The sequence below is a fragment of the Pan paniscus genome, chromosome 18, assembly GCF_029289425.2.
Source record: "Pan paniscus chromosome 18, NHGRI_mPanPan1-v2.0_pri, whole genome shotgun sequence".
Lineage (NCBI taxonomy): Eukaryota > Metazoa > Chordata > Mammalia > Primates > Hominidae > Pan > Pan paniscus.
The window spans coordinates 11,218,261-11,231,373 of NC_073267.2; the positions used below are offsets into that span (position 1 = coordinate 11,218,261).

At 49.4% G+C, this 13,113-nt stretch overlaps 1 protein-coding gene across 4 annotated transcripts in view; it reads right to left on the reverse strand.

Moving 5' to 3' along the window:
• The window catches only part of TEKT5 (tektin 5), a 75,625-nt gene that overhangs the window by 53,168 nt on the left and 9,344 nt on the right, over positions 1-13,113 (reverse strand). For all 4 annotated transcript variants that reach the window (XM_055099485.1, XM_008960377.5, XM_003808290.6 and 1 more), the window contains exons 4-5: positions 9,432-9,575; positions 4,715-4,937 (exon numbers count right to left, since the gene is read on the reverse strand). In XM_055099485.1, the coding sequence (XP_054955460.1) occupies positions 4,715-4,937; positions 9,432-9,575 (367 nt within the window). The remainder of the gene's footprint in view (positions 1-4,714; positions 4,938-9,431; positions 9,576-13,113) is intronic.

Sequence of the window (13,113 nt, forward strand, 5' to 3'; positions counted from 1 at the left end):
TACCAATAGCCCACTAAAAGAGCCTTCCCAAGTCATCCCCAGACCACAAACTTCAGACAATGAAACATGACAATGAACTACATTTGATTCACCATATGAGATTCCTCATTAAAAGAAGATGCACAAGAGCCAAAAGATGGACGCCACCAAGTCTCCATAAATGGATGAATGGATAAAGAAAATGTAGTATAGACAGACAATGGAATATTACTCTGACTTGAAAAAGAAGGAAATTCTGACACATGCTACAACATGGATGAGCCTTGAAGACATTATGTCAAGTGAAATTAACCAGTCACAGGAGGACAACTACTGTATGATTCCACTTATATGAAGTCCATAGAGTAGTCAAATTCTCAGAGACGGAAAGCAGAATGGTAGTTACTTGTATTTGTCTGTTCTAATGCTGCTGCTAATAAAGACATACCCAAGACTGGGATATTTATAGAGAAAAAGAGATTTAATGGACTCACAGTTCCACATGACTAGGAAGGCCTCACAATCATGGTGGAAGGCAGAGGAGGAGCAAAGGCACGTCTAACATGGCAGCAGGCAAAAGAGAATGTGCAGGGGAACTCCCTTTTATAGAACCACCAGGTCTCACGAGACTTATTCACTGTCACGAGAACAGCACGGGAAAAACCTGCCCCCATGATTCAATTACCTCCCACCGAGTCCCTCCCACTGACACATGGGGTTTATGCGAGCTATAATTCAAGATGAGATCTGGGTGGAAACACAGCCAAACGATATTACCATGGATATGGGGGGAGATGGAAAAGGGGAGGGACTGTTTAATGGGTGCAGAGTTTCAGATTGGGAAGATGGAAAAGTTCTGGAGATGGATTGTGGTGATGGATGCACAATGTATGAATGTACTTAATGCCACAGAACTGTACACTTAAGAGTGGTTAAAATGCTAAGTTTTATGTTATGTGTATTTTACCATAATAAAAATGGGTCTTTGCATGAAAAAAAGAAAAAGAGACATTTAAAGCATTCATTCATGCATGCTTCATTCTTTAAAAAAAACCTCAGTACAAAACTCAACATTGCAGGCTGGGCATGGTGGCTCGCACATGTAATTCCAGCACTTTGGGAGGCAGAGGCAGTCAGATCACTTGAGCCCAGGGGACTTGGGCCCGGAAGTTCAAGACCAGCCTGGGCAATATGGCAAAACCCCGTCTCTACAAAAAATACAAAAATTAGCCGGGGCGTGGTGGGGGTGGGTGTCTGTAATCCCAGCTACTCAGGAGGCTGAGGCAGGAGAATCGCTTGAACCAGGGAGGCAGAGGTTGCAGTGAGCCGAGATTGCGCCACTGCACTCCAGACTGGGTTACAGAGCAAGACTGTCTCAAAAAAACCACCTCAACATTGTAGATTCCTTCCATTCATTGCAGAAAGATGTAAGGAGTACCAGGCAGTTATTAAGCAGTAGGGGGACAAGGTTAAATCAGGAGCAGTGCTCTGAAAACATATAGGCAAGTAAATCAACTAGTGCAGTAAGATCACAGCCACTAGCACAAACATGGTGCCTACTACGTGCCCACACTCCTTCAGGTGTTATACCTGCATTAACTCAATCCTCACGGCAGTTATTTTTGTTTTTTGTTTTTTTTTTTTTTTTTGAGACAAGATCTTGCTCTGTTGTCCAGGTTGGATGGAGTGCAGTGGTGCAATCACAACTCACTGCAGCCTCCACCTCCCAGGTTCAAGCGATCCTCCTTGCCTCAGCCTCCTGTGACAGTAATTCTTATCCTCATTCTACAAACAAGGAGACTGAGGCTCAGAGAAGTTAAGAAAGTTGTCCAAGTTTATAGAGGATTCATCATACCCATGCAGTCTGGCTCAGGGTCAGTGCTACTAGCCCAAAGATATGAGATGGAAGAAGCAATGAAAACACAGTCTCAGAACGCAGTGGCCACCCAGAGATGGTGAGTGCAAATAAACCGTGGAGTTTAGGAAGGATTCCTGGAGGAAGCGACTTTTGAGCTAAGTTCCAGAGCAGGGATTGTCAAAACTACAACCTGTGGACCAAATCCAGCCCACTGTCTAGTTTTGTGAAGTTTTATTGGAACACAGCCACACTCATTTTTGTACAGATTGTCCACGGCTGCTTTTGCAGTATAGAGGCAGAAACCATATTGCCTGCAAAGCTGAAAACAGTTATCATCTAGCCTTTGACAGGAAAAGTTTGCCAACCCTGTCCTAGAGGATTAGTAGGAAAATAGTTCATGAAAGATAAAGGGAAGGTGCACAGGCCAACTCGATGCCCACTTTGCCTTCTCCAGGTATCTCACCCTTTTCTGGTCCTTCTTCCACTTGATGTTACCACGACAGCACAGGCAGCCTTCCCCCCTCCCTGGGCCTCCTCTGGAGCCTCCTAACCACTGCATCCATTCTATTTTTTTTTTTTTATTTTGAGACAGATTCTCACTCTGTCACCCAAGCTGGAGTGCAGTGGTGAGATCTCGGCTCACTGCAACCTCTGCCTCTTGAGTTCAAATGATTCTCCCGCCTCAGCCTCCCGAGTAGCTGGAATTACAGGTGCATGCCACTATGCCCAGCTGATTTTTTATATTTTTAGTAGAGATGGAGTTTCACTATGTTGGCCAGGCTGGTCTCGAACTCCTGACCTCAAGTAATCCTCCTGCCTCTGCCTTCCAAAGTGCTGGGATTACAGCCATGAACCACCACGCCTGGCCGCTGCATCCATTCTTAACCTCTGCATCCCTTCTGCCACCCAGGCAGAAAAGAAATCAACAAAAGGACAAGCTTGGATCCAAACACTGTCCTGCTTAAAATCTTCAAAGTCTCCCCATTGTTCTTAGGTAGGAATCCAAACCCTTCACCAAGCCTAACCAGACCCACCTGCCCCTTCCTCCAGCTTCGTCCCGGACGCTTCCTTTGCCCTTGCTGCTCTCTCCGGAATCCTCTTCCCACCAACTTTTGGCCGCTCAACTCCCTGTTGATCTGTTCTTGGTGGCAATGTCCCCTGCTTCTCTGCTCCACCCAGTGTGGGTCCCATGAGAATCTCTGGCTCACCCACCCTTGCTCCCTCGCTATAAAAATGTTGCAATGATTTCATGGAAACTCCTGTTTCGAGGCCAGTCGTGGTGGCTCATGCCTGTAATCCTAACACTTTGGGAGGCTGAGGTGGGAGGACTGCTTGAGCCCAGGAGTTTGAGACTAGCCTAAGCAACATAGCAAAACCCTGTCTCTACAAAAAACTAAAAAACTTAGCCAGCTGTGGTGGCACGCACACGTAGTCTCAGCTACTTGGGTCGCTTGAGCCCAGGAGTTCAAGGCTGCAGTGAGCCGTGATTGTGCCACTGTGCCCCAGCCTGGGCAACAGAGCAAGATCATCTCAGAAAAAAAAAAAAAGAGAGAGAGAGAAGAAAAGAAAAATAAACTTTATTTATTTATTTTATTGTCTCTTTTGGAGTACCAGATCAACGGGTGGCAGATGTAGGTGGGCTGAAACTACCACTGTAATTTCCATCAAACTCTGCCTGCAGCCCACTAATCCCCCCAAAGATAGAGACACAATAAGAAAGGGCACAGTTCTTCTTATTATTATTTTTTTGATACGGGGTCTCGCTGTCACCCAGGTTGGAGTGCAGTGGTGTGATCTTGGCTCACTGCAACCTCTGCCTCCCAAGTTCAAGCGAGTTCTCCCACCTCAACCTCCCCAAGTAGCTGGGATTACAGGCAAGCACCACCACACCTGGCTAATTTTTTGTATTTTTAGTAGAGACAGGGTTTCACCATGTTGGCCAGGCTGGTCTCAAATTCCTGGCCTCAAGTGATCTGCCCGCCTCAGCCTCCCAAAGTGCTGGGATTACAGGTGTGAGCCACTGTGCTTGGCCTTAAAAAGGGGTACTGTTCTGCAAACACAAATTCAAGGCTAGTTCCCTCTGACTTGACTATCATCCAAGTTCTTTCTGTGTATAAATTTCACAGCCACCACTGTTCTTCCAGGAGAATGTCAAGTCCCCAGAGGCCAGTGCCCATGTTTATACGGCTCCTCATTTTATTCCTAGTGCCTAGCGCAGCATCTGGCACCCAGTGGGAATCTAAGTTTGCATTGAGCAGGGACTATAAATTCCATCCAAAGAGGACTCCAAGAGCCAACCCGGAGGTGTGAAACAGCATGACGCAAAACGCCTAAAGGGCACACTGGTGTAGGCATAGCACGCAGACGACAGAATCGGGCAGTGCTGCAGACTCCTCAGATCCAAAAAGCACCCCACCCCTCAGCAGGGAACCTTTAGACTGTTACGGTACCGTTCAGGCCTTTGGAAGTCAAAGATTACACTTCCAAAGATGCTGCTGTGGGCGGAGAAGATGTGCAGGAGTGGCAGAGACTATGGTGTGCTGGGCTCCGTTCTCTGCACCTGTCGCGCTCGGCCACATGGGTCTTAGATGGAAAATAAGGGTTCCTGGGAGCGTCACAGCCTCTTGAGGACAGCTAGGCCAAGCTCCAGGCTCCATCCTCCAGTGAGCAAGACAGGATGGACTATGGATGCTTAAATGCCCCCAGGAAGCTCAGCCCTTGGCCCCTTTTAGAAAGAACAAGACCACAGACCTTGGGAGGGAAGGTACTGGTTTGGCACCAGGGGCAGGGCCAGCTTGGCCCAGATAACACTCAGATTCACGGGAGAAGGGTGAGGGCTTGGCAGAGAAGGCAGGGGTCCTGGGAGGATCTGCTCACCTTTGCCAGCTGCGTCTGCAGCTTATTCTTCACATCCGTCACCTCAGAGATGCGGGCATTGAAGGCCAGGTTGGTGTCTGTGAACTGCCTCCACATCTGATCCGACAAGGTCTCAAAGAGGTGCTCCGCCTCCTCCCGCAGCCGGATGGAGTTGGCCCGCATGTTCTGAGAGTGTTTGATGTTGTCGTTACTGAACTTGGCCCAGGTCTCAGGTACGGAGATCCTGCAAAGGCACAAGCATGAGTTGCAGCAGTCCTGGGAGACCTCAGAATCTGCGGTTTCTCCGCCTTGGCAGTCTTGGCCTCTGGGTCGGGATTATTCTCTGTCCTGTGCATTGTGGGATGTTTGGGATGTTTAGCAGCATCCCTGGCCTCTACCCACTAGAGGCCAGTAGCTCCCCAACCGCCCCATTGTGACAACCAAAAAATGGCTCCAGACATTGCCAAATGACCCTGCCAAATGGGAGGGTGCAGTCACCCCTTGTTGAGAACCACTGTCCTGATCCAATACCCTCATTTTACAGGGGAAGCAAGAGAACCCTAAAGAGAGCAGCTGGTTGGCAGAAGGGCACTCAGTGAGTGGGTCAAAGAGAGGGGCTCCCGCAGAGAGCTCTTTTCCCTAACGCCCACACCACCACCACCAGAAACACAACGTGGACAAGCCAAGAAGCAGGCATTGGGCCTTCTCCTTCACTGGGGTCCCTGAACCCCCCAACTCTGCGATGAGAATGTGGCCACGCTACTTTCACTGCCATTCATTCATGGAATATTTCTTCAACTTCTACCACATGCCAAGCATTGTTCCAGGCAGTTAGGAGAGAGCCATGAACAAGAACGGCAACATCCATGTCCTCATGGCGGTTAAGTGCCAGAGGAGGGAGATTGACAGTGAGTGAGGAGATAGTTACACAGTGTGTTATGTGCTGGGAAGAGATTTAGAAACTGGAGGGCTGGGCCAGCCATGCCTCTAATCCCAGCACACTGGGAGGCCGAGGCAGGCAGATCAGTTGAGTCCAGGAGTTCAAGATCAGCCTGGGCAATGTGGTGAAACCCACATCTCTATAAAAAATGTCAAAAAAAAGTACCTACATGTGGTGGTGCATGCCTGTGGTCCCAGCTACTTGGGAGGCTGAGGTGGGAGGATCGCTTGAGCCCAGGAGTTCGGGGCTGCAGTGAGCCAGGATCGCACCACTGCACTCCAGCCTGGGCAACACAACAAGACCCTGTCTCAAAAGAAGCAGCAGCAGCAGGAGGATGAAAGAGACAAATGGAGTGGTGTCATTATGTGTTGGTCAGGGTTGTAAACGGGAATAGATGGAATACTCGGAAGGGTGTTCAGATAGTCTGGGATTAGAAAATGTATGAAGTGCTGAATGCGATGGCTCATGGCTGTAATCCCAGCACTTTGGGAGCCCCCACGTAGGTAGGGGGGCTCCTACATAGCCTCCCATGTAGCTAGGACTACAGGCGAGTGCCACCACACTTGGCTAATTTTTGTATTTTTAGTAGAGACGGGGTTTCACCATGTTGGCCAGGATGGTCTGGATCTCTTGACCTCGTGATTCGCCCACCTCGACCTCCCAAAGTGCCGGAATTACGGGTCTGAGCCACCGCGCCCAGCCTCTTTTCAGACATTTTAAAGCACACTTAGGTTGCATGGTGCATAGAAAGTTTTAAAAATCATATAGCGTGTGTGATTGTTTTGCTTGGCTTTTGCAGGAGTTAAAAATCAAGCAATAAACAGGCATCTCGGGCTTCTGGAGATAGGAGTGGCACTAAGTCAGGTTCAGAGCTTTCATCCAACCAAGACCTGAGGCTCAGAGAGTGAAGCATCTTGTTCAAGGCCGCACAACAACGCCCCATCCCAGGACACTGAGGAAAGAGGAGACAATAAGGACAGCAGAGAGAAACATGCAGATTTACTTTGAGTGTCTCTGTTGCCTCTGAATGGGGGGACAGTGTCAGTGTCATAAACAGCAACCTCTAAGCCCTTGTCCTCCCCTGCAGCAGAGAGCTGAGCCCCCCAGAGAAAATAACCCACTTAATCACATTCTGCCTGGGGAGGAATTTGCCAAAGACAGTCTGCCTCCTCAGCAGGCAGTGTGTCTCAGTAGGGGGAAGTGCCTTCTGGAGTCTTTGTCCTCTAAAGATGGAGAGGACAGCTGGCTTTGCTGGAGAGGCAGGAAGGCACCATTGGTAAAACACACAGGCTCAGTATTCAATGTAGATTCAGAATCACAGCTCTGCCATTTGCTGTGTGAGCTTGAGCCAATCGATTCACCTCTCTGAGCCTTAGTTTCCTCATTGTAAAAGGGAGATAATAATGGTACCCACCCCCAGGGTTGCTGAGTGTTTAAATGTGAAGTCCTTGTCATGGCACTGGACAGAGTAAGCACCCAAAAAATGTTTATTATTCATGAGATGTTGCATATGAAGCTGTCAGCACAATGTCTAGCACATAGCAAACACCAGGTAAAAGGTGTCTCTTCCTGGCCAACATGGTGAAACCCCGTCGCTACTAAAAATACAAAAATTAGCTGGGCGTGGTGGCATGTGCCTGCAGTCCCAGCTACTCGGGAGGCTGAGGCAGGAGAATCACTTGAACCTGGGAGGCAGAGGTTGCAGTGAGCCGAGATTGTGCCACTGCACTCTGGCCTGGTGACAGAGCGAGACTCTGTCTAAAAAAAAAAAAAAAGGTGTCTACTGCCATCTTCATCATCATTGTTAATCCATGGTAACGAGAACTGCAGTAAATAGAGATACCGCAATTCAGACAGTCACCAAACGTCCTCTTTCATCCGCCCAGACATAGCCCTGCTTTAAGAAAACCCCAAGGCCAGGCGTGGTGGCTCACACCTGTAATCCCAGCAGGTTTGGGAGGCCGAGGCGGGCAGATCACCTAAGGTCAGGAGTTTGAGACCAGCCTGACCAACATGCAGGAACCCCATCTCTACTAAAAACACAAAAAATTTAGCTGGACGTGGTGGCACATGCCTGTAATCCCAGCTACTCGGGAGGCTGAGGCAGGAGCATCGCTTGAACCCAGGAGATGGAGGCTGTGGTGAGCCGAGATCGCACCATTGCCCTCCAGCCTGGGCAACAAGAGCGAAACTCCATCTCAAATAAATAAATAAATAAATAAGAAAACCACAAATACAAAGCCCCAAGCTAGCACATCTAGGGAGCAATTAGTTGCCACAAACGGCAACTCTCTTCTCCACATGGAGTCTCTAGATGGGGGACTTTAAGTAGCAGGTCCCTCCTGAGTGTGGAAATTGGAGGCTCTGGGGCTGCCAGGTTTCTGGAGAGGAATCTGTTTGGGAAGAGAGACCCTCTGGACTCCCTGTCCAGATGAGGGGGACCAAGCCCGCAAAGTCCTGCTCACCTTGCCAGTGCCATGGAGGAGAGCACCTTGTCAGGAAGAGGAGGAAAGTCCCCAGGAGTTGTCATTACCCAAAGTCCCAAAGGGTCACCTCAGCACTTCGACATTTGTAAGATCCAGAATGTGACCCCAGGCTTGGGCCAAGGAGACTGCCAAGGAACACCTTCCTTCTCGCTTCCCTTCCTCCCTTCCTGTGGTTCTTCTTTCCCTCCCTTCCTCCTTCATTCATTCTTCTATTCAATAAAAATTTATTGCATACCAACATGTGCCAAGCACAATTCTATGTGCTAGGGATTTTTTTTTTTAACAGAAGAAAGCGGAACTAAGATAGACCCCACCCTCTTTCTCATCCTGAGCATCTCTCAGACCTCAGACTACCAACTGGGAAGCATGTTTTCATTCTGCATAAAATCTCACAATGCTGTGATATGCCCACGATCATGACAGGCTCACAGAAGGCACCACCTCATAGCTGCTGTGACGAGAAAATGAGGTCACACAGTAAGCACTTGATAAATGTTGGCTGTGATTATTCTATACTAGGCTCTGTGCTTAAAACTTCACACACCCACCTTTTTCATACTCACAGCAGCCCTGGGAAGTGGGTACTAATTTTCTCCCAGTGGTATAGATTCAGAAATGGCCCAAAGAAATGAAGTGACTTGCTCAGTGTTAGCGTAGAGGCTGGGATTTGAAGCCAGGCAGCCTGGCTCCAGATTCCACTCTCTCTCTCTCTCTCTCTCTCTGGCTGGTCTGGAAAACTCCTGGAACTCCTGGCCTCAGGCAATCCTCCAGCCTTGGCCTCCCAAAGGGCTGGGATTACAGGGGTAAGCAACCAAGACTGGCCAGGCAAGAATTCACTCTGTTAAACCACTACCGACACCAGCCGACCCCACTTGGCCTCCCTGCCGAGGTTGTCACTTGCTTTGGAATTTTTTTTTTTTTTTTTTTTTTTGGTGAAACTGCTGAGTGGCAGTGGCTGTGCGACCCTCACTAAGCCAATGGCATGCTCTCTCTTCCTGAAATTTGGATCTTGAACAGTGGGGCAAGGATGGAAAGATGAAGCCGCTCTGACCACACAGCTCCCACTGCCAGAATCTTTCCCTCCAGCCTTCCCCTTGAGTTCGTGGCTCCCCCTTAGCTCCTCCGGTAAATTCCATTTTGTCTTAAGCTAACCCGACCTGGATTCTGCCGCCTGCGCTAGAGGATCCCCGTTCAACCACGCCACTTCCCACTTAACTGGTGCACGATGCCCCTTCGCCATTCGTTGGCAGGAGCAGAAGCCCTCACTCCAGTTGGACACGCCAGGGATGGGGAGGGGGAGTCTGATACTTACGTGCCGTCAATTTTCTCCATGCCGTGGAAGAAGCTGATGCAGTCTGACGTATTTCTCAGGTTAAAGCACTTCTCATCGATGCACTGGGCCGAGCTTTTGTCCTCAAGGTCCCTCTCCAGCGCGTGCTGAGCATCCCGGTTATCGCTGCAGGGAGGGAGGAGTCATTCCTGGACCATGCACCTGCGCAGAGTTCCCAGCCTGGGCCACACAGCGGGTGTGTGTTGCAAGCCCTGGACTCCCAGGAAGCCACCCAGTAGCTTCTCAGTCCTCTTCCCACCTCCATGCCCCACCACATACCCAGAGGCTCCCCCCAATCCAAACAGATTTGTCCTTTATTCTTTTTTTTTTTTCCAGACAGAGTCTCACTCTGTCACCCAGGTTGGAGTGCAGTGGTGCAGTCATGGCTCACTACAGCCTTGACCTCCCAGGCTCAAGCACTCTTCCCACCTCAGCCTCCTGAGTAGCTGGGACTACAGGCATGGGCCATCAAGCCCGACTAACTTTTTAAATACTTTTGTAGACATGGTCTTGCTGTGTTGCGCAGGCTGGTCTTGAACTCCTAGGCTCAAGTGATCCTCCTGCCTCAGTTTCCCAAAGGGTTGAGATTACAGGCATAAGCCACCACACCTGGCCCCCGTTGTCCTTTAGAAGAAGGATGGGTAAGCACTTACCTTAAAGGGTTACATGATAAATAGTTTAGGCTTTGTGGGTCATATGGTCTCCATTGCAACTACTCAACTGTGCACGAGAGCAGTCGCAGATATGTAAAAATCCATGTGGCTTCATCTCAATAAAACTTTATTTACAAAAACAGATGGCGGGCCAGATTTGTCCCTCCAGCTGTAGCTTGCTGACCTAATTTTGAAGACATCAATCCACACTTTGGACAAAGCCTGATGCAAGTCAAATCACTTTGTAAATCAATCATTGTGTCTGACCCTATGCTGGGCACCGAGGGATGAGACGCAAATAAGACGACCCAGTCACTGCCTTCAGGTTGCTCACAGATTTGTGTGAACAAATATAAAATATATGTATACATATACAAAACAGAATGGTAAGGGCATTGTGCAGGTTTGAAAATATGAAACAACACAGAGGAGGAAACCATTAACTGAGGGTGAGAGGGTGGTCAGGGAAGGCTTTCCAAGGAGGTGTCTGAGCTGGGTTTTCACAATAAATAGGAGTAGACCTTATGGGGGAATGAGAATTCTAAGCCATCAACATCACACGTGCCAACACAGAGAAGCTACAAACACCAGATGTTTAGGGACCTCACGATCAGGAACTGGGTGGAGTCAGGGGCTAGGTGAGGACAGGGATTGGGTGGGGTCAGGGCCTAGGTGGAGTCAGGGACTAGGTGAAGACAGGGATTGGGTGGGTTCAGGGACTGGGCGGGGTCGGGAGCTAGTTGAAGACAGGAATTGGGTAGGGTTGGGGCTGGGTGGGATCAGAGACTGGGCTGAGGTAAAGAGAGGACAATGGATCAGGGCCAGGGCTTAAGCCAGGAGGGCTGGTTGGTATCTCGGCTAAGAAGCTTAGACTTAAAGATTACTGCCAAATTCCAGACATTTGAGAATCACTTCCACGATTCTTGTCAAATACCAAACTCTACTATTTACTTATTTTTCCTTTTTAAAATCACTTTTATTTAATTAATTAATTTTTTTGAGATGGAGTTTTCCTTTTGTCGCTTAGGCTGGAGTGCAGTGGCATGATCTCAGCTCACTGCAACTTCCGCCTCCTGGGTTCAAGGGGTTCTCCTACCTCAGTCTCCCTAGTAGCTGGGATTACAGGCACCCGCCACCACTCCTGGCTGATTTTTGTGTTTTTTTAGTAGAGATGGGGTTTCATCATGTTAGCCAGGCTGGTCTTGAACTCCTGACCTCAGGCGATCCGCCTGCCTTGGCTTCCCAAAGTGCTGGGATTATAGGTGTAAGCCACCGCACCTGGCCTAAAATCACTTTAAAAATGTAAATAAATGTATGATAAAAGGAAAATTTACATCCCTGTCTTTAAAGAAAAACCCATCACCCTTTCCATTAATAGAAGATCACCTCAGACCTAAATATTAATACTATGTAGGCACTCGCTAAATCCTAGCTAGAATCTATTTCCTCCAGAAGGTTCTAAGCCTGGACCTTTTTCTGTTTCCTTGTTGGCTGAAAAAAAAGAGATCAGTTGATGGTACAGACACACAAGCAGCAGCTGAAACTTTTGCCTTGAAGTGTTTAGAAGAATTGTAAGAGTAGAGAAGGGAGTAACTTCCATTAAGTGAGGGTATGTCAGACACCAGCTAAACCGAGTGTATCTGTTCTCTGTCTGTCTCTCTGCCTTTCTCTCTCCCTCCCTTCTTGTGTCTATGTCTCTGTCTCTCTAACCTTTGTCTCTTTCTTGGTTTCTCTCTGTCTCAGCCTCTGTGGGTCTCTGTGGGTCTCTCCCTCCCTCCCCTCCATCTATATCTTTTTTTTTTTTTCCTGCTGTGGATGTTGGTTGCAGGTGAGGGGTTCCCAGCAGGCCAGGAGCCAGGAAGTGAAATCCTCACAGTGGTGGCGGTTCCCACCTATCAGGAAGCTCGGGTCATGTCAGAGCAGGAGGAACCCCAGTCCCGGGGCCCTTGGGGTTTCCAAATTGGCAGAGTCCTGGAGAAATGAGGCCCTGTCCTGCCTAATGAGCTGGAATGTGAAGCGAGGCCAGGATGTGGAAAGCAAACATGTTAGAGAATTAGAGGGAAACCTGGGGGCCTCAGAGTCCAGCGTGTCCAGCTGCCTGGCCCTTGTCATGAGGCCTAGGGAAAGAGGAGGCAGTCCTGTCCTCCCTACTCGGCCCGCAACCAAGGGCCAGACCAATGCCAAGCTCACCCTGCTGTCAGCCCACCAGGAAAAGCCCAAACGTGGCTCCTTCTCTATGAGGAAGAGCCTTTTCTCACCTGGTGCAGCAAGGACCCCACCCTGCCCAGATGCGGGCCTCAGGCTTCGCAGAAAACCATGAGCCAAGAGCCTGGTGTTGGCCACCTGAGCAGGTCAGCGGCAGAGCTCCCCCAAGGGGGTGAGGACACACCAGACTCTGCCTGGCTAATGAGGCTCTGGCTGGCTCTCGGTTAATTAGTATAATCCCAATCCCTCTGGCAGCACAAGCTGTGAGATGGCAGGAGTTATCTGACACACAGCCACTGCCCAGCGACAAACAGCCTCCATCTGGCGTGGCTCGGCCTCCAGTCTCCACAAAGTGAAATGCTGCCCTGACCTGCTCTCATCCTCTTCCTCACTCACTCTGTGCTTGCTTTCTCTCTCTCCTGCTGTCTGCCTCAGTTGCTCTCATCTCTCTCGGTCTCTATCCAAGCTCAAGCATCTCCCTCTCTCTTTCTCTCTCTCTCTCTTTTTTTGAGACAGTCTTGCTCTGTGGCCCGGGCTGGAGTGCAGTGGCACGATCTTGGCTCACTACAACCTCCGCCTCTTGGGTTCAAGCGATTCTCCTGCCTCAGCCCCCTGAGTAGCTGGGATTGGAGACATGTGTCACCACCCAGCTAATTTTGTGTTTTTAGTAGAGACGGGGTTTCACCATTTTGGCCAGACTGGTCTGGAACTCCTGACCGCAAGTGATCCACCCACCTCAGCCTCCCAAAGTGCTGGGATTACAGGCATGAGCCTCCGCACCCAGCCTCTTTTCCTCTTTCTCCATA